Here is a 22,218-nt window from a genome sequence, read left to right on the forward strand (position 1 = left end):
TCTTGACCAAGATCCAATCCAGAAACACGTGCTGCAGGTACTTGTCATGTCACTTTAGTGTCCTTTAACTTGAAATTTTTGACAAGTATAGGCTGGTAACTTTGTAGGATATTCCTCATTTTATCTTTTTCTTATATTTCTCTCTACTATGTTCATGTTATGCATTTTTGGCAGGAATATCAGATAATTAATGTTGTATCTTCAGCACATTTTATCAGGATTCACAAAATATAAAATTGTCTTATTAATAGTGATATTAACATTACAAAATTTTTTGAAAAGGAAATACATTTATAAAACTCTTAAGTCTGTGCATTTAAAAATACTTTAAAATAATTAACAGGTCAAATAAATCATAATGTAAAGATAAATGGAAAAGCAATAAAAATGTGTATATATACATGTTTGTATACACACATACACTCAATCATGGGGTGAAGCAAAGGAGGTAATTCAAATAAACTCAGATACTTACTAAAAATAGAAAAAACCTTGAATATGAATGAGTTAAATGTTCAATTTATGAAATGAGAAAAACAACAGAACAAACCATCAGAAAGCAGAACATAAAAGAGAAGGGCAGAGAGAATGAACAAAGCTAAGTTTGGTTCTTTAAAAAAATAAAACAGACAAACTTCTGGTAAAACGGCCAAGGAAAAGAAAGTGAGAAGATACAAACAGTATCGGAAAAGGAAGTATGTGTATCCAGGAGAGGTTTAGAAATAAGAAAATTCCTTAAGCTACTTTATGCTAATAAATTGTAAAATGGGTAAATGCTTAGATTTTTTTTCAAAATTGATTCAAGAAAAAAATAGAATTCCTGAATAGTCTAATTATAGTAAAGTCTTCCCACCAATAAATACTAAGGCCAGACAGCTTTATAAACTTTTAACAAACAGATCATTCCAATCTTTTGCAAATTCTTATGGAGAACAGGAAAACAGGCAACACTTTCCAATTCATTTAATGGAGTTATAATCTTGACACCATAAACTGACCAAAAAAGTGTAAGAAAGGCAGACTGCAGGCCAATTTCATGTAGATGCAAGAATCCCAGGTAAAATACTTGAAACAAACTGATTTCAGTAGTGTATAAAGATAAGGAAATATAACCAAGAATAGAGAAGTGATTCTTGTCTACTCTAGTCTTTTTGTGTTCAAACCTTTTTTTTTCTTTTTTTTTTTCTTTTTTGAGATGGTGTCTCACTCTGTCGCCTAGGTTGAAGTGCAGTGGTGCAATCTTGGCTCACTGCAACCTCCGCTTCCCAGGTTCAAGGGATCCTCCCACCTCAGCCTCCTGAGTAGCTGGGACTACAGGCATGCACCACTGCGCCCAGCTAATTTTTGTATTTTTTTTAGAGGCAGGGTTTCACCATGTTGGCCAGGCTGGTCTTGAACTCCTGACCTCATGATCGGCCGGCCTCAGCCTCCCCAAAGTGCTGGGATTACAGGCGTGAGCCACTGCACCTGGCCCGTCTGCGTTCAAATCTTATCTAGTATGCATTAGAACATAAAATCAAGTCAACATAAAGTTAAGTCTGAAATTTTTACTTCACTGTTTTGAAGGTTTGGAGTATACTGTTTTCTCTTTTAACATAATTTTTATTTTCATGTGCCTAGAAAAATACATTTTTACGTCATCATCTTCACCCTGGAGTGTCAAATACAAGTGGGTGCTTGCCAAGTTGAAGCAATCAAAGCCACAGCTCAGAAGTTTTGAAATTCTTAAGGGATTTTGTAGCCAGAATTACAACTGCTTTCTTTTTTTGAGACAGAGTCTTACTATGTCACTCAGACTAGAGTACAGTAGTTCAATCATAGCTCACTGTAGCTTCTAATCCCTGGGCTCAGGCAATCCTCCTGCTTCAGCCTTCCAAGTAGCTGGGACTACAGGTGCATGCCACCACACCTGGCTAATTTTTTATTTTTTAATTTTTTTGTAGAGACAAGAGCTTGCTATGTTGCCCTGGCTGGGCTTGAACTCCCGGGCTCAAGCAATCCTCCTGTCTCAGCCTCCCAAAGCATTGAGTTTACAGGTATAAGCCACTGTGCTTAGCCTACAACTATTTTCTAACTGGGATAAAAGAAAAAGAGAGTATTTTGTATACTTGCAAACGAATCCCTCCTCTATCTACCACCACTACACCAAAACCAACTCACCAACCAACCAACCAACCAACCAACCAACCAACCAATGTGTGAAAGCAGATAAAATATTGCCCAGGTCATTGTGGTGTCACCATTTCTACAATGAAATGAGAGGAAAAAAGGGCAAACAATGTGTTTTTCATAAAGCTATATATTTATTCAACTTAAATGACAACCTTTATTCTGAGATTACATTCTTCCTAATTTTAGGGGCTAAAATATATTTTCTTTTACATAATGATGCTGATAGCAGATGGCTATTTGTTTTTGTTTGTTTATTTTTGTTTTATGTCCTTAGCTGGCAAAATTAAAAGCCAGAAACTAAGGCCCCATTTTTTTTTTCTTTTAATACAAATCTACTGGTGCTTAAAACTCAGAGCTTAGGAAACACAGCCTAGGTAAAGACCAATCTTCTTGCTGCATATTTCACAGTATTGAATTCTTTCTTGGTGAGTTCCCCATACAAGTTATGAAGCAGGATAAAAGTCAGTCTTATATTAAGTCATTGTAACTATGGCCTTAATTTCAATCACCAAAGAAATGTATTTTTGTTGTATACCATGGTTGCAGCATGTTTTATTAAAACTAATTATATCAGTAGCTACCTGTAGAGTATCAACTTAAAAATTATAATGCCATTTCTATGAAGTCATTACTTTTATAGGACTAGCCTGTGTCATATGTGTGATCAATATTGGTTTAATGCAGAAACAAAGGCAGCTGGGTGTCCAAGCAAGCCACTTTTCTGGGTCAGGGTTTCAGTGGTACCATAGATGGCTGCCAGTCTCAATGTACACTTTGGCCCATTTATCTTTATAAGTCATACCATATAGCTTTGATATTTACATACATTTAAACTGAGAAGAAATATGCATTATAAGAAAGCATAGTTTAGTGGGCTTCATGTGTCAGAAATAATTCCATATTTCACAATTATTTTCATGTCATTAGCTACCCTTAATAAAGAACAATTCCATATAAATGTACAAACTGTAAGATAATTTTATAAAACCTTAAAGAGATCTTTGTAAATTGCAGCGTGTCTGCTTATAAACAAATCAAATCGATCTCCATTTCTTCAAAGTGTCAAAAACAAAAGAGTAGCTGGACATTGGTTTTTATAATCAGTTTCAGAGAAAATACAGGAATAATGATCAATGGCATTTTGAAGCAGATACAACTGCCAAGGTTTATGCTTGAGTCTATCATTCTGTGATTTGCTATAATAGTATTCCTTTCTATTAGCTGTTCTCGACAATATTAGTTCTATATTCATTTGATATGAGCATTTATATTAAACTTCAAAATTACCTCTGATAGTATCCAGAATATATGTCAGAAACCCCTAAAAGCAACTTCTATTTTCCTCTTAATTAAGATAATATTTAGTCATGTTAATAACTATTGAAATGACAACTTCAGATTTTCAAAACCAGTAAGGTGCTTTGCAGTGAACGTGCATATGCTGGAGCATCTGGCCAAGTTACAATGCAGTTATCAATGCTTAGTTCTTCTTGGTTTTCTTCAGATGGTGAGCCCGTGTAGACTTGTTCATATTCATGACTATTTTGAAATAAATCCAAGAAGGCAGGTTTGAGATTATTGAGCCCTAGGGAAACAGCATGTGAGAGATATGCAATTATAGCCTACAATTTGGGCTAGATTGAAGCATATGATTTAACGTTTTATTACAGTGTTGTTTTTATTTATAGGTAGATTTTAAAGTTCTTGGGTATACGACCATTATAATTATAACAAGATATAGATGTCTTATTACTATGGCTGGACAATGTATATATGCTAATCTATTACATACTATCCTGTAACGCAATGGGAAAGAAACCCCAAGCCAGAAAGTACTGATTTGCGATTCAAAAAATCTACCTACCATAAGAGCATGGATCAGGTATCCATTGGTTCGGGATTGCAGGCCGACTGTTTTAATTGCAGACTTCACAAACGTCTCCGGAGAGGGCTTATCCAAAGTTGGCTTCCGGATTTTAGCCAGTTTTGTAGCTACAAAGTATGGCAGGACACTCTAGAAAGGTAACACCCACCCCAGAAAACATGCCATTGATTAGTAAGGCCACAAACTCAGAATGTACAGTGGTGCTTAGTGGTAGAAACATCTGTATCTTTACAGAGAGAGAAGAAAAGAGAAGTGGCTATCTAAAGCCAACTTGATAGAACACATGATACCATAAAACAAATTGTAACAAATCAATCTCTCAATAAAACAGAGTTTGAGACCAGAGAAAGTATTAAAAATAAGCAGAAATCTACCTTTTTGAACCTTTAAAAAGGAAAGCATTAAATAATCTAGAGAGCACAGATTCAGGATAGGATATTTTTTACACTTAGTAAACTGAACATTGAGACAGAACCACCAAGTAGGAGATTTTTGATACTTTATTCTTCTAATGGGATAATGCCAACTTTCTCTATAATTATGGCTAATTAAGCTTGTTCTATCAGCTTTGATTCTTCTAAAATAGACAACTTATTTCTCAGCCTTGCATTACTACTTTTCTTCCCTAGTTTCTCACCATTCTACTTCTGAGTTTTATAAACAATTTTATTGATAAGATAGAACCACCTCCCTTTTTTTTCTTTTTTAGAGGGAACACAGTCTAACAATATGGAAACTGTTTGGGTAACTAAAAGACACCTGACTTGATGGGTGTAGGGTGACAAATCTGGACATGACCTTTAGAGGAACTTCAATAATGTTATGTTCTTTATTGCTTATGCTTGCTGCATTTTGGATGTGATTCAACACAGAGTATAAGGAAACCCTATTATAACAAGTCCTGAGTCATGATACAAGAGGTCCTTCTGTAGTTTGAAATAACCTGGGCATGGTAGTTCAACAAAGAGTGAATGTATTGTTTATCTCACATGTGTGAAGTATCACTGCAATGACACTTCTTTTTTTCTTTTTCTTCTTTCTTTTTTTTTTTTTTTTTTTTGAGGCAGGGTTTTGCTTGTTGCTTAGGTTGGAGTGTGGTGGCATGATCATAGCTCACTGCAGCCTTGACCTCTTGGGCTCAAGTGATCCTCCTGTCTCAGCCTTCTGAGTAGTTGGGACCACAGGTGTGCACCACTATGCCCAGCTAATTTTAAAATTTTTTGTAGAGACAAGGTTTCAACATGCTGCCCAGGCTGGTCTCAAACTTCTGGGCTCATGTGATCTTCCCACCTCAGCCTCCCCAAGTGTCGGGATGACAGGTGGAGGTGTGAGCTACCACGCTTGGCCCAATGACACTTCCATTAAAGAAAAGGAATGGCTCTAACACATGGTGGTCAAAATCTTAAAATTTCAATCAAATTGAGATCTGTTCCATTCTATGGAGTTCCTTCCTGCTGAGATCTAGAAGGAGTGGTCCCATGTCTCTGGGGGTTTCTTTTGTTTTTTTTTTTTTGAGACAGAGTCTCAGTGAGACTCGCCCAGGCTGGAGTGCAGTGGCGCGATCTCTGCTCACCGCAAGCTCCACCTCCCGGGTTCACGCCATTCTCCTGCCTCAGCCTCCCCAGTAGCTGGGACTACAGGCGACGTCCACCTCGCCCGGCTAATTTTTTGTATTTTTAGTAGAGATGGGCTTTCACCGTGTTAGCCAGGATGGTCTCGATCTCCTGACCTCGTGATGCACCCACCTCGGCCTCCCAAAGTGCTGGGATTACAGGCGTGAGCCACCGCGCCCGGCCATCTCTGGGTTTTTATGTATGTGTGTGCTTTGCATTTTTCCCACTCCGAAGTGTAAGTCAAGGAATGCAACCCACTCTCCTTGACAGGTTAGATGAAACCTCAGCCTCTCCATTAGAACCAAGAACCCCAGATGGAGTGCTGTCATTCTCCATCTTCCTCTTTCCTTGTCCCTGCAGCCACAAACTCATACTAAGTATGAAGTACTTCAATATTTGAGCCAACTTTGATTAGGTAACTTTTGATTTCTGAGAATTTGTTTATTGGGATTATCACTATACATTTATCCCTCACTTAGAAAAAAAATTTTTTTGTCACATCTTTTAAGAACCATTTTGCCACAAGGATATAGTCTATGAGAGCACACGCTAGGGTGAGATCTCAGACTCAGACTGAGTAGGAAATGCAGAGTTCAGTGAGGATCTCACAATGGGTCAGTAAAGAAAAGGTTATTTCCCAGAGCAAAGTTGAGCAGTAAGGAAAGAAAGAGTATATGTAAATACTCTGATCTCACATAATGAAGGAACATAAGCAAACCATTTCTCATTTCCATGCGTTAGGTTTAAAGGTCACAAAATAGTGAAGATTAAAAAAAAAATCCCAAATACAGATCACAAGCCTGGTAAAGGTATTGCAAGATTTTGAGCTTCTAGAGGTAGAGATGGTCTAATCATTATACCTCTCAATTGCATTATAATTTTTTGTTCCTTTCTTCCATCCTTTCTGCCGTCTTCTTCCCTCCCTTGGTATGTAACATGGTATAAACTGGACTACTTTGATCTTGTAGGAGAATTAAGTTGCACTGCCTGACTGAACCACTTGGTGGTGCCACAAGTTAACTCTTCATGCAGCTAAACCATAGAGCTAGTCTAGAGAACCCCCAGATCAAGGGGTGGGGACAAGAGATGCATACTCAGGAATTCCAAGTTGGGTTATGTTTTTCCAGCTAAGGAATGTAAATTCTTTTTTAGAAAGTATATTTATTTCCGTGATGGTTTAAAATCAACGCAGTTAACATGGCCTAGTGGAGGGTTCAAAGATGAAACAGCATTTGAGCTAAGTCTTAAATGAAATGCAAGAATTTCCCTGATTATAAACAAATAAGGGAACAGCAGGAGCCAAGAAAAGGAGCCACAGAAGAGCATGATGTTTTTCAGGGAACTGCATAGCTCAGGATGGTTCAAATGTTGGAAATGTGTGAAGAGTGGCAGGAGGGAGGCAAAACGGTACAGAAAACTGAATCCAATCACTGGGTGGTATCCATTTCTAGAACACAAGCTCCATGAAGACTTGGTCATATTCATATATTTTAATGCTTTAGAACAGTACTTGGTACATAGCAGGGGTACAATGAATATCTATTGAATGAACTGGTAAAAGACACTTCATTATGGACAGCACTGAAGAAGGGTACCGGGGTCTCTTTCCACTGCTATGATTCAGAAAATTAATTACACCAAGAAGTTGATAATATGAACGTTTAAGCCAAAATTTTAGAAATTCTGAAGCATATATAAGACCACCTATCTAAAAAGGCATACTTATAGATACAGCTACTTGCCAATGATTTAAAAATAAATATTCCAAGTTATGTGAAAGTATATCTTAGATATCAAAAAGCCATCTAGGTACACCCTTCAACTGTTAAATAAAAACCCAACAAGTGATAATTAGTTGATTTCTCCTGCTTACTCAGGAAAACATTATGGGAAACAGGTCAAGAAGATACTCATACTTTTATAGGAAATTGTGGGCAGAACAGATTTTTCAAGTTGCTAAAGCTCAACAAGTTCCCATTACAAATACTGCCAGCTCAGAAACAACCTGACCTTGAGAGCTGCAGATGTGGGCAAGTATCCTGGTCTTCAAATTTAGAATTCCCAAATGGCAAATAATTAATTAGGCCATAAAGCAAAGCTGTTGGTGCTTCCTTGCTCAGCCTATTTTAAAAAAATAAAAATAAAAAAAATAAAATCACTGGAGACAACTTGGTATCTTTTTTTTTTGATATGGAGCCTCGCTCTGTCACCCAGGCTGGAGTGCAGTGGCGCCATCTCAGCTCACTGCAACCTCCACCTCCCTGGTTCAAGCAATTCCCCTGCCTCAGCCTCCTGAGTAGCTGCGATTACAGGCGCCTGCCACCACCCCCGGCTAATTTTGTATTTTTAGTAGAGACGGAGTTTCTCCATGTTGGCCAGGCTGGTCTCGAACTCCCGACCTCAGGTGATCCGCCTGCCTCAGCCTCCCAAGTGCTGGGATTACAGGCATGAACCACCGCACCAGGCCTGACAACTTGGTGTCTTTTTTCTCACCCACTGGAGCAGCTTGCTTGGATAACTGGACTTCCACAGTACAATCCAGGGGGCTTGATTGAGAAGAGGAAGGCTTATGGCCATGGAGCAGTGGAAAGAAAGATGCCTGAAACTGCATGGCAGATATTCAAGAATCAGGGATTGAACCTTGGGACCTAACATGGTAGGGCATCTTTCAGGTGTCATCATCTGCGTACTAAACAGGATTTTCAATTGAAAAATGACCAGAACATCAGATGACAATGACCTGGGAAAATGAAGACCCAGAAGACACTGGGGTCTAGTGTATTTGCACAGCATGAGATTTCAGACATGGTGTCACGTCTGCCTTTACTGAGCATTAAATTCAACCGTGTAGCCAGCACACACTCTTAAGGCAGAAGCTGGGGCTCCTATGAAGAATATTAGGAAAACTCCATTTCCTGAAATCTGTGTATTCAGCTACGATTTCAGGATCCGGTATACAAAAACCTAAATAATTATACACCTATATTATAGTTTTGGAGTGTGTATTACTTTACTTGCAGATCACGAAATTAGCTTTTCCATATAAAGGCCCTTGATTATCTACTTGGCAGAAACCCTTAGACTTTCTAGAAATTTTAGGAAAAAGGAGTTGTTCTGATGGTGCAGAGATCCCTGGTTATATAGCAGTGAAAAAAGGCCGTGTAATAACAATACATATAAATCTTAGCATCTAAATCCAAAATGAAGGAGTTCAAAATATTGTGCTCTACACAAAGATCCTTGATAAATGTTGGCTGATAATCTTGTAAATAACCTACCTCCAAAGATGTGGAATTTGTATGTTAACATTCAAGGAACAAAAAGAAAAACAGTGGAATCTCACAAAAGGCATTCACTTAACACTAAACTATTTCCTGAGCACCTACTAGAACAATGTTTTAGGCAATGGGAACTTAATGAATAAAATTCACTGTGAATAAAAACAGAGTCCCTAATCTTACAGAGCTTACATTTCAGTAGGGGGATGTAGACCACAAACAAATAATAATTAAAACAAAGGTGTACAGTATTGGCAGGCAATGATAAAAAAGGAAGATGAAAAAATACCTGGGTAAAAGAGCTGATAGAGGCTGAGCCTGCAGGTGGGTTCTCAAGAAAGGCCCCTATGATGTGGTGACTTATAACCAAAGATCTGAACAAAGAGACGGAGTTGGCCAAAAGAATATCTGGGTGAAGAGCCTTTGAGACGGAAGGAACAAGTGCAAAGGCCCTGAGGTGAAGCCATCCTCAAAGTGTTTCCAGAATTGGAAGGAGGCTACAGAAGTAGGAGGGTGGGGAGGGAACATGATAATGTGGAAGTTTGAAATCAGAACATTGAGGGTCATAAAAACTCATGGTTTCATTGTGAAAGAGATGAGAAGCCACGGAAGAATTTTTAGCATAGCAGTGAAGTAACTGGATTTTTTTGTTTTGTTTTGTTTTGTTTGAGATAGTCTCGCTCTGTCACCCAGGCTGGAGTGCAGTGGTGCGATCTCAGCTCACTGCAACCTCCACCTCCTGGGCTCAAGCCATCCTCCCACCTCAGCCTCCCAAGTATCAACGACCACAGGCGCACACCACCATGCCTGGCTAATTTTTAATTTTTTTTGTGGAGACAGGGTTTGACCATGTTGCCCAGACTGGTCTTGAACTCAATGAGCCCAAGCAATCCATACATCTCAGCCTCCCAAAGTGTTGGGATTACATGTGTGAGCCACTGTGCCCAGCTGGATTTTATTTTAAAGAAATCATTCTGGCTGCTATGAGTAGGCTATAGGGGCTGTTAAACCACGATGGGTGTAGGAAGGCCAGATAGTAAGATACTGCAAAATGTCCAGGACAAGCTATGATGGTGGCTCAGATAGAGTGGTAGCAGTGGAGGTCATGAGAAGTAGTCAAATAGTGGGTAAGGATTTCCTAAAGGATTGAGTTTGGGATGTGAAAATAGAGGTGGTAGGGTAACAGGAAAAAAAAATTAGCATTGGTTATCATCAGACCAACTCGGATTCAAATTCCAGCTTGACCACTTACTAGTTGTGTGATCTTGAGCAAAACACTCAATGACTGAGCCTTAGTTTCTTCCTCTGTAATTAGAGGCTATAGAATCTTCCTTATTATACTATCATGAGAATTAAATAAAATATTATCAGTTAAAGAGTGTGGGATTTGAACTTTAGTATGTATTAGCAATTATTTTCTAAGTTTTCCAAAATCTATATTTTTAGAATGAATTTGGAAAGAAGAACTTGGCTGACTTTTTATATCCAATAAGATGTATAAGAATGCCATTTTCCATGGAGAATATCTGACTGTTGAGGTAACCAACTGAATATCTTAGTTCTCCTGGACACGCATGTAATGGTCTGGAGGGACCTCTCAAGCTTGTAGGTCTTGTGGTACAACACTGTTGTAAATGGCCAAGAAAAAAGGACATCACTGAAAAAATCGAGATTCAGCTGGTTGGAAGGGATCTGAGTCCAATGAGCCCAACAGGACTAATTTTACTGTTCTTAAGCCATTTTTCAAAATTGGTATAGTTGGCCATACATGAACATTTCCAGTGAGAATCTTTATATTGCTTTATAACTCTCCCTATTTAGACTCCATATGCACAAAAGACACACTCTATTAACTCCTTTCATAGTCATTGGCAATTAACAGGAAGAAAGGATGGAGACTTACATTTGTAATCCCGGTAACCGTTTCTCAATATTTCGCTTTCTAGTTCTTTGAAGCCCAATAGAACTATATGAATACTCTAAGCGATAAAATACTGTAACAAAAATACAAAGAAGGAATATCTTCTTTCATTAAAAAATTCTTAAATTTTGTTTTCTCTCATCTCAATTTGTCCTATTTGTTTTCTAAATTTCATGGATTAACCCAAATCAAGTCTATTCTGATTAAAAACTACACTTTCACCCGAATTAACAAAACCACCAACTCTCATCACCAAGACAAAGGCACTGGAAAGTAGTAACAAGGGAATGGAGCCCAGAGGATTTCTTTTTTTTTTTTTTTTTTTTTTTTTTTTGTGAGACAGAGTCTTGCTCTGCCACCCATCACCCAGGCTGGAGTGCAGTGACACCATCACAGCTCACTGCACCTTCAACCTCCTGGGCTCAAGTGATTCTCCTGTCTCAGCTTCCTGAGTGGCTGGGACCACAGGCATGCACCAACACGCCCAGCTAATTTTTTTCTATTTTTTGTAGAGACGGTGTCTCACTATGTTACCCAGGCTGGTGTTAAACTCCTGGGCTCAAGCGACCCTCCTGCCTTGGCCTCCCAAAATGCTGGGATTACAGGCATGAGCCACCGTGCATGGCGCCCAGAGGATTTCTTCAGGACAATAAGTTCAAATGTAAATGGAGTATTCTTTTGTAATCTCCTGCTAAGAATGAAAAAGTCCACTTCATTTTCAGGGCAGCTGAAAGTTCTCTGGGTTTAGATGGTGTCTATCTGCATCTCCACGTTTCTTCTGGTAAAGAAAACCTCAGGGGATGGTGTCCCTTGGCAGATGATCTCCTTGTTAAGAGCATTTCCAGAGACCCGGCCTCCCAGGTCAAAGGAAGGAAACTGCGTGACGGAGAGCAACACCTCTTTGAGAAACAGGATGGCACTGCAGACGGAGTTACTCACACCAAGATCGGTACATTCTCTACACTTCCCCATGTTCTTGAACATATCACTCTTTTTTAGTTTCTTCTCGACAACGTATCACTCTATACAATTGTCTTATTCGTGGATTTGTTTAATGTCTGTCTCCCTCCCAATAAACGTAAATTCAACCACAGCAGAGGCTCTGTCTGCCTTTTGCCAGATTATTAGGTGCTTTCTAAATATTTCTTGACTGAAGACATGTGGAACATGATATATACCTCCAGTTTTGGACTTACTGTGGGTGTAATGTGTTTAAATATTTGTCTTTTCTGTGTGTGTGCCTTCAGGACAGGGACTGGTCTTATTTACCTTTGTTTCCTAGATGTCTAGCCAAGGGTCTGATAAATAGCAGGCAGGAGCTGTTTGATAAACTAAATTGACTTTAAGCAAGTTTCAGGACTCCTCTTTATTTTTATTTTTATTTTTTTGAGACAAAGTCTTGTTCTGTTGCCCAGGCTAGCATGCAGGAGTGTGATCTTGGCTCACAGCAACCTCTGCCTCCCAGGTTAAAACCATTTTCATGCCTCAGCCCCCCACAGTAGCTGGGTTTATAGGCATGCACCACCACGCCTGGCTAATTTTTGTATTTTTAGGAGAGATGGGGTTTCGCCATGTTGGCCAGGCTGGCCTTGAACTCCTGACCTCAAGTGATCTGCCTGCCTCAGCCTCCCAAAGTGCTGGGATTACAGGTGTGAGCCACTGTGCCCAGCACAGGGCTCCTGTTGATCCTGTTTCCTATTTGTAAAATGGGACTAGGTTAATATCTATGTAAAATGAGTTGACAAAGGAGGTGAAAACATGGGCATATTGTAGATATCCAATAAATATAAGTCTCTTTCCTCTCTTCTTCACCCTTATATATCATTTCCCAGCTTGGAGTGTTTTTATCTCACATCACTTATCCCACTTGCCAGAAGGGGAAATTAAGGCATAAAGTAATGAAGCAACTTTCTGTAGGTCAGATGATCACCAGATGTTGAAGGCAGAACTCAAACCTTGGTCTGCTGACTCCAAGCTCAGTGTCCTTTCCTCTCTGCCTCAAGGCGCACCAATGACCAATGCAGTTTTCATAAAACCACAGCCTGGACTGAGGACACTGTGACCATGCTTTAGCTGTGACTTTTCATTTTGAAATGACGAAATATCCAGGCAGGGCTTCAGGAATTCTTCAGCATCAAAAATCTCTTTATGAGGCAGGTTTGTGAAGAAACATCACTGATGCTACATCTAGGGGAAATTTTGATAAGGGCCAAAATATTTGCACAATTTTAGGGTCTCCCCACAGATTGCTTGTTAGTGCAAGGGAAATAATAGTAATTATATGGCAGAGAAGTTGGGTAACACCTAGAGTTGGGGGTCAGAAACGTCGCCACCAATGAAGAGTGGATGGATCTTGTGTGTCTCCCCACATGAGGCCCTGATGACACAACATCACATACATATGTGATATTTTGGCCCAGAAAGCATAATCCGAATCTCACTTTTGGGTTTCTCTAAGGAAGCATCAAAGAAACCCCAAATGAGGAATGTATAATTAAAAAGGAGGAATACTGTACTCTTAAAAAATGTCACTGTCATGAAACACAAAGGTTTTAGATATATCCCAGGTTAAAGGAAACAAAAGAGACAGGACAACTAAATATAACACCTGATCCTAGATTGCATTCTTTAGTGGAGGAAGAGGAGAGGATAAAGAATACTGTAAGATCAAAAATTGGGCACAAATAATACATTAGATAAAATTATTGTATCACTGTTAAATCTGAGTTGATACGGGTATTGTGGTTATATACGAGAATATCCTTATTCTGGTTGGGTGTGGTGGTGCATACCTGTAATCTCAGCACTTTGGGAAGCCAAGGTGGGAGAATCACTTGAGCTCAGCAGTTTGAGACCAGCCCAGGTGACAAAGTGAGACCCTGTCTCAATGAAAAATGCTAGGCTTGGTGGCATGTGCCTGCGGTCCTAGCCACACGGGAGGCTGAGGTGGGAGGATCACTTGAGCCTGGGAGGTCAAGGCTCTAGTGAGCCATGATAGCTCCACTACACTCCAGCCTGGGTGACAGAGTGAGAACCTGTCTTCAAACAACAAACGAACAAACAACCCCTTATTTTTCAGAAGTACACGCTCAAGAATTTAGAATTGAAGGACCATAATGTTTGCACTTACTCTCCAATGATAAGACAAACGTGGTAAAATGTTAACAGTAAGTAAATCTAAGCAAAGGGTATCAGAGTATTGTCTGCACTATTTTTATTCTTGTAACTTTTCTGTAGACTTGAAATTATTTCCAAATAATTTTTTTAAAAACCAGAAGGCTCATGAAAATTTTGCAGAATAAGAGTTCAAGAGGTATAGTTTTAGGATTTAGTCTTAGTCTTAGCTACTTCCTGCTTGCTCAGTATTAACTGCTAGTTAGCACAGGGTAGACGGAAGGAGCCCAAGGCTAGGGCCCACTACCTAGCCAGTCAAATTACTTACAATAATTTTGCCTTTTGAAAGACACAAGCGTCTCTTTTTCTTTTTGTGACTGGACTTTAAATATAAGGTAATGAGAACAAACAGTCCTCATCAACAGACTACACTTATGATAAGGTTTCCTTGAGAATGTGCTTCTCATCCTCTGTTCAAAATCAAATAGTCTCTCAGGCCCATCATTCACCTCCAGGGCATTTACATCACTTGTTGTTACTGTGTTTTTGCATTTCCAGGAAATGATTATATAATGGCAAATCTGAATTCTTGAAGGCAATTTTAAAGATCTTATAAAATTATAGGAAAGAAGTTAAGAAGTTGAAGGAAAGATGGGGAAAGAAATGCAAAAGAAAAATATTAAGAAGTAATATGAAACAATCTAGAATTTGAACAATATACCCTCTTCCTTCCCCAAAAGAGCAATCTGATGTATATTCACATGGAGGTAGACCTAAAAAGATAGCATTCTTTGCAAGGCTTAGAAAAAAATGGAAACATGGCCACATAGCATTAGTCTAGAAGCCATTCAGATAAAGAGGCTGAAAATTCAAGGCCAGGAGCATATGGGAGCAATAGAAGAAGTTCAAAAAGCCATCAAAACAGATGCCTGTGTACCACAAAGCTTGACCATGCACAACCAGAGTTTTCTGTGATGCTATGGAAAAGCTAGGTCTCCCGTTTACCACAAACAACAGGTGCCACCAGCAACACAGAGACAAATAAGATAAAAAGCCCTGTCCTCAAGAATACATAGAAGTGGGGAGACAGGGAAGGGCCAGACAGTAGTAGGCAGAGGTATACAAGGAGCTCTAATGAGAGCCCAAAAAAAGGCCTAACCAAATGTGCCAAGGGGCTGAGAGACGGCTTTCCAGGGCAGGCAAACTGTGGCCCAAGCCTTGAGAGAGGGACAGCGGCCATAGGGTTCAAATAGGGCTGGGAGGAGATACGGTGAGTAGAACTGGAGAGGAGTTGGGGAAAGGATGCCAACAGATGAGCCAGTCATGGGCACTTCAGAGGGCAGAGCATGTACTAGACACTGGGATGCCCACTCTGGCCTGAACGTCGGGGAGGACAGTGGAGTGGCAAGAAAGGAGATGGCCTTGTGGAGTTCGAATTTAATCCTAAACCTTATGGGCAGCCACTGGAGGACTAGGAAGGAAAGCAACATTATCTGATTTGTATTTTAATAAGATCACCCAGGAAACATGTGTGGGCTGGAGTACAAGGCGGAATCAGCTGATAAATACTCCTAGTCCAAAAAATTTGTGGGCATAAACACCGCCAAAGAAAAACCAATCAGTTTTAACTCTGAGCTTCATTTAGACTACATTTTTGTTGCCCCTTTGATCAGAATTAATAAGAGGTTCTCTTTCTATTCTACTTCAACGTTCTGATGTATTGGCACAGAATGACGACTGTGCTTTCCCTCACAAACATTTGAGTCTTTATTTTTTCATCAAATTCATTCAAAGTTTAAACCTTGAATGAATTCATATGACAAAACACAATGATGGATGAAATGACAGTTTATACTTCATTATTAGGGAAAAACAAAAGTTTATCGAAATAAAATATTTTAGAAGACAAATGCTAATGTGTTTTTACAGTAGCTTCTAGTCACACCAGATTACTAGGTGGAAAATCTGGAGAAAAGATCTTTGAGGGAAGCAAGTTGTGAGAATGAGAGAGGAGACAGTCTTGATTATTAACGGAATTTTAGAAATTGATTGTCTGTGCTCACAAGGCCTAATGCTACCTTCTGTCACTGAGACACTTACAGCTTCTGGTCACTCTGCTTATAGTCAATCACCAATGGACCTTTTTAGGATTCCTGCCTAGTCGCAATAGGTGTTTACAAACTATCCAGTTAATAGTGTGATTACAATTAGATTCATCAGAAAGAAAATGGTATACCATTGCATGGCATGTGATACCTTCCCACGAATACCTTCTCATGGAATGTAATAACTTCTCAAGAACATTTTACTGGTTTCCTTGTTACTAAAATACAACATAATCTACATAGAACATTCGAATTACTAACATTAAAATGACTGGTGTCAAGGAAAGGGGAAAAAGAGAGTACAGTAATTTAGTATAAAATCCAGGATTCTAGAACACATGTCCTTCTGAATGAAACCTATACATATGGGAAGCTGCAAGTCAGAAATAACACCAAGTGGCTATGACATCTAAGCTTCCCTTGGATGAAAGCTCAGGTCAGGGTTTAGAGGAAGCAGGCTCTTAGTTGATCCTGGCAGATGAAACAGTCATCCCCCCTTCCTTTCATTACCATTCTATCTCACAGTAGGTGACTTAGCTCCCACCAGTATCTACTCAATAAAAAGGTTTAGAAGCTACATCTACATGACATTTAGGCCCATCTTGATGGTCTACAGGCATAAAGGAGGAAATGGAACCAACCACCTTCTGGTTCCATCACTCCCTGAGCACAGATGGATCCAGTAAGTGTTCAATGTTGACTTACAGGCCTGGAGCAAGTAGCCTAGTGGTTAAGAACAAAGGCTTTAGTGCCAAACAGACCCAGATTTGAGTCCCAGTTCAACATGGGCAAGTGGCTTACCCTCTCTAAGCCCCAATTTCTGCAATTAAAAATAATAATCATCATCATCACACCATTGTATGAGATTGTTATGAGATGGAGTGAAATGATACATATTAAAGTGTTTAGCACTGTACCTGAAAAGTATCCGCTCAAATATTCACTATTATTATTTTGATCGATCATTTGTGGCTTCAGGATACAAAAAGTGAAATACTTGCCTCACAGGAATGAAAGCCACAGTGAACACCAGACGTGCACAGAGGTGGGGTAGCTGATAGGCAGGAGCAGGAAAGAGGTACAAATTGCAACTTCTCCCAAGACATTTTTTAAAAATGCCTGAGCATGGAAATACTATTTCTTTCAATTGAAGAATGGTTAATTTGAAATTGCCACCCATCAAAACTCCTATATTTGCTTTCTCTCATATTTTGTGTTTTCACAGCATTGTATCTGCTAGCTACATAATAAACTCAAAGGTATATAAAAGTTAACTCAAAATGGATCAAAGAGCTAGAACTAGAAAACTCTTACAGGAAAACAGGGGAAAATCTTCATGACACTGGATTTGGCAAGCATTTCTTGGATTTGACACCAAAAGCACCAGCAACAAAATAAAAAATAGATAAACTGGACTACATCAAAATTAAAAACTTTTGTGAATAAAAAGATATTATGTAGACTAAAGACAGAATAAAATGGCAACTCATGAAGTGGGAGAAAATATTTGCAAATCATGTATCTAAAATGGGACAACATCCAGAATATATAGATCATTCCTACAACCCAATGAAAAGAAACCAAACATGATTTTATTAAACATACGCAAAGGACTGGAATAGACATTTCTTCAAAGGTGATATGCAAATGACCAAATAAACTCATGAAAAAATGCTCAATATCACTAATCATCAGGGAAAAGCAAATCAAAACCACAATGAGATACCACTTCTTACCCGTTATGATGGCTATTATAAAAAACAAACAAAATAGAAAATAACAAGTGTTGGTGAAGATGTGGAGAAACTGGAACTCTGCACACTGCCAGTGGAAGTGTAAATTGGTGTAGCTGACATGGAAAATAGCTAAGTTCTTCAAAAAATTTAAAGCAGAATTACCATATGACCCAGCAATTCCACTTCTGTATACATATACAAAAGAATTGAAAACAGAGTTTGCAAGAGATATTTGTACACTCATGCTCATATTAGCATTATTTATAATACCCAACAGGTGGAAACAGCCCAGATGCCCATTGATATGTAAATGGATAAGCAAAATGTGGTCTATACACAATGGCATTTTATTCAGCCTTGAAAAGGAAGAAAATTCTGACACATACTTCAACATGGATGAACCCTGAAGACATGCTAAGTGAAATAATCCAGTCACAAAAGATCAAATACTGTATGATTCCACCCATATGAGGTACTAAGAGTAGTCAAATTCATAGAGATAGAAAATCAACTAGTGGTTGCCAGGGGCTGGAGGGAAGGGGAAATGGGGAGTTCATGTTTGATGGGTGCAGAGTTTCAGTTCTGGAAGATGAAAAAAGCTCTGGAGATGGATGGTGACAATGATTGCACGATATGTGAATGTACTTAATGCCATTGAACTGCACATTAAAAATGATGAAAATGGTAAATTTTATGTTTATTTTACCACAATTAAAAAAGAGAGAGATGCCGATAGTCTCGGTCCCTCAAAATAAAACCCTAAGAACTTAAAAAGTATGCTTCAGCTATTTATACTGCATTTGGTTCCACTTTAGGTATCCCTACTTGGAAATTCTAGGGGATAATTTTTTAAAAATCTAGACAAGTGCATTAAGGAAAAAGAAACCATGTTTTTAATGGTGTGCTAATGTCACGTTCACTTACTTAGGAATATGATTTTTTTGTTGTTGTTGCCAAGACAGCAACAGTTGCTCTGGAAACCACACAAAAACAGGGATACTTAAGTGAAACAAACTCCACTCACCTGCACAAAGACGCCCTTGCTCCTATACTCCTCATGGAGGCACCGAGAGAAGAAATCTACAAAAGTCTGGGAGGGGAGTGGGAGTGAGAAGAAAACACACACATTACATCAATCTGCCTGATTTGCAGCCATGGAAACAAAAATAATAAACTAATCATTTAATGCTATAATTTCTCATCATTTTTTTCATTTCAAATGCAGAAGAGAACTTAGAAAAACACCTCAAAACCTCAAGCTGTTTTTATCTGCCACGAAATGAAGTATTACATTACCAAATATAATATCCAGATCAAATTTTGATTTAACTGTAAAAGGCTTTTCTTATCTTTTTCTCCCCTCAGAAAATTACTTTCCAAGAAAAAATATTTTTCTCTTATATAACAAAGGACTCATTTCATCTCTTCACTTGCCACTCAAATAGAAACACAACATGAAGTCCATTCAACTCTGTTCTATGGGGATTTTGTTGTTGCTAAAAAGAACAGAACAAGCATCCTCTTAGTGCTTTGGGATGACAAGATCCAAGAAGCATAGAGGTGAATGTCACAGCCCATCTTCTTCTGATAATACAACCTTAAATATATTTGTAAAACACAATGTGCCATTTTTCAAATGTGGACACAACCTCAGACTAGAAATGCAAAGAATCAAGTGACTTTTCAAGGGTCCTAATTAGTCATAGTTTTGTAGCCATAGAGTAGAACAGATAAGTTGAAGTTCACGAATCCCTTCAAGAAACATGGCATTCATTTTAAATTTGCCTACAGTATGTTCCCAGACACAGAAAGTAGATTGTAGGGGTTGGGAGGTGGTACCAAGCTTTTCAAAAGACAGTAGTGACTGTTTTTTCACATGAAAAAGAAGTCGGAGTTTTGCTCTTTTCCTTCCCTGAAATGTTTCAAGTTCTTACTGTAGATATTTTTGTTTATTTTTCCCTAAAAACCTGCTTAATTTCAACATCTAAGTGATCATTTTCCCTTCAGAGATGTATTCGATGCCTCAACAATGTATCTGAAGATGATGCCATTGACCTGCAGTCAGTAGGAGACACATTCTGAATTACTTTCCTAGCAGTAATGTGAAGAGGTTAATGGTGATATTGTATGAAATTATGACATTGTCCAGAGAGTTCTGGAAAATTCTTGTCTCACCCCAAAAGTGACAAAGAATATCTATGAATCCTGGACAACATGGCAAAATACACTCTTGCCCAGTCTATCTTGTGCCTGCTATGTACATTTACACGTTGACTAGATGCATTTCTTCTATGCTATGTGAAGTGGACTCATTCATGTATCAAATCTCTAACCTTAGACTCATTAACATCATGTTCTAATTAACTAAGCTATCTGCCTAGGTCACCTGTCTATGGAAGGCACAAGTATCACTTTCAAAATCAGTAAAGTGCTGGGAGCAGAAAAACAGCATCTGTGAATCTGATATCCTGGTGTCCCATTTGTAAGTTTACAGTAAGTTTATTGTAAATATATAGTATGTCTCCAACTCTGGTTCTTTTGAAACTCAAGTAGGGTATTTTCCTTTTCTTCTCAGTCTATTGGAAAACTGCCAAGAACAGAACTTCAGGAAAGTTAAATCTACGTTAATTTCTCAGACTAAAAATGACCCCTTATTACTATATTGACATGATTTAAGAAAATATTGTTTACCTTGGTTGCAGAATAGATGGTCAACAGTGGGACAGGGAGCATGCCACTGCCAGACGAAATGTTCAGAATAGCCCCTTTGGATCTAAAAAGGAAAATGTACCATGTAAAAGGAGTGAAGCCACAGTATGCAGTTGTTTGTGAATTACAGATTGAGATATATAATTATTTGAAACAGAATAATGTAGCTGTTTTTCTAACACACATCTCTCCCTGCCTTTCATCAGTATGTGCTAAGCTTGGTCAGTAAATGAGACATAATTTAATCAACTAAAAATAGCTCTTCTTCACGATTAGCTCATTTCCCTGTCTTAGTAACCCAGGGCATGACCAGATCAGATCTCCATTCTCCTCGAGTTGATCTCTACCCTTTGAGGTCTTCTCTAGCCACAGTGCCAAGAATTTTTACTTACAGATCTTTTATATTCCCTGCATACACCTTTATTTTAGCATATCGTCATGTACTACTTTACCGTAGGATTTAATCATTCTATGTATATAAACATTCTCTCCTCCCCCCAACAAAACCATAAACTTCTGGATATAGTAGCCCATTTTCCTTCAAAATATTCCACACGGTACTGAGCACATAACCAACAGGTACTTAATAAAACTTTCTGGCAATGAGTGAATGGCTATGTCCTTTCCTTGGGTTGTAGATTCTACTTCTACTTTCTACTTCTACTTTCCCTGGGTTGTAGATACTTGGGCACCAACAAAGAGTTGACTCTAAAATTATGTGACTCTCTAGTTCATCAAACTGTGTCTTTTGCCAAAAGGCAAAGCTCAATTGTTACTGTAACTTTTAGAGACTACTGAAAGTTAAAAATCAAAGTTACTAGGAATTTCTAATGCTACAAAAAAGTGAAAATTAGCTTGATAAAAGCAATGCTATAAAGACACCAGTTGTTAAAAAGTACGTATAGGTTAGGTAAAGTGTAGAATTATGGTTTAGGAATGTCACAACTACCAACTCTTCCCCTCAAATCCATTCTTCTCAGAGGATTCCCCTTTTCAGCCACTGCAACCTGATCCCACCCACCTCCTGTCTCCCATATTAGGTTCCTTTCTTTAACCCACTTTCTCATTGTTCTTTGTCTGAATTTACTTCCCAACACCTATTTTTTTTTTTAGCTTAAAAAAGGGACTATAAAGACCCCCTTTATGCAAAATAATAAAGGATACATGATTAAATGGCATCTAAGTTATTTTAGGCATAAATCTGAAATGAAATAATCCCCAAAAGTCACCCGCTCCATCTGCCAGCCTCTAGGCGAGATGCCACTTCAACCATCAAAGGGAAGTGGGAGTCCTCAGCTTAGTGTGTGTCACTGGAAAGAAGTTGTTGTTGTTATTTAACAGAAGTCCTTATTAGTATTATGTGCCTTCCTAAACTGTGAAATCCTTTAAGATTTTGATGATAAAAATTACATTTCAAATTTAAAAATATTAGGAGGGTTTTGAATAAAGTTGGAAATAAGTAGTCAATGGGTTAATTATATCATTCCGGTATTTTTTGTTTGTGTCTTCCTCAGAAGCAGAAGAGTCTTTTCTTTTTAAATTTTAAGGTAAGAGTTTGTATCAGGAGTTAGAACCCAACAATTCGAACATAAAAACTGGTAAATTAGCAATGAATATCTAGTCCTTTCATTTTATCTATATTTCTGAGAAATTCCTTTGATGAAAATAGAAAAACCACTTTTGTT

At 38.4% G+C, this 22,218-nt stretch overlaps 1 protein-coding gene across 1 annotated transcript in view; it reads right to left on the bottom strand.

The window, feature by feature from the left end:
• Positions 1–2,283: 2,283 nt before the first annotated feature.
• HSD17B12 (hydroxysteroid 17-beta dehydrogenase 12) overlaps positions 2,284–22,218 on the bottom strand; it is a 172,906-nt gene continuing 152,971 nt past the window's right edge. Inside the window, exons 8-11 of the mRNA XM_054437443.2 lie at positions 20,516–20,597; positions 18,849–18,914; positions 4,037–4,186; positions 2,284–3,757 (exon numbers count right to left, since the gene is read on the bottom strand). Of these exons, the coding sequence (XP_054293418.1) occupies positions 3,653–3,757; positions 4,037–4,186; positions 18,849–18,914; positions 20,516–20,597 (403 nt within the window). The 3' untranslated portion in view covers positions 2,284–3,652. The remainder of the gene's footprint in view (positions 3,758–4,036; positions 4,187–18,848; positions 18,915–20,515; positions 20,598–22,218) is intronic.

This window comes from Pongo pygmaeus, chromosome 9 (assembly GCF_028885625.2).
Source record: "Pongo pygmaeus isolate AG05252 chromosome 9, NHGRI_mPonPyg2-v2.0_pri, whole genome shotgun sequence".
In the NCBI taxonomy this organism is placed as follows: domain Eukaryota; kingdom Metazoa; phylum Chordata; class Mammalia; order Primates; family Hominidae; genus Pongo; species Pongo pygmaeus.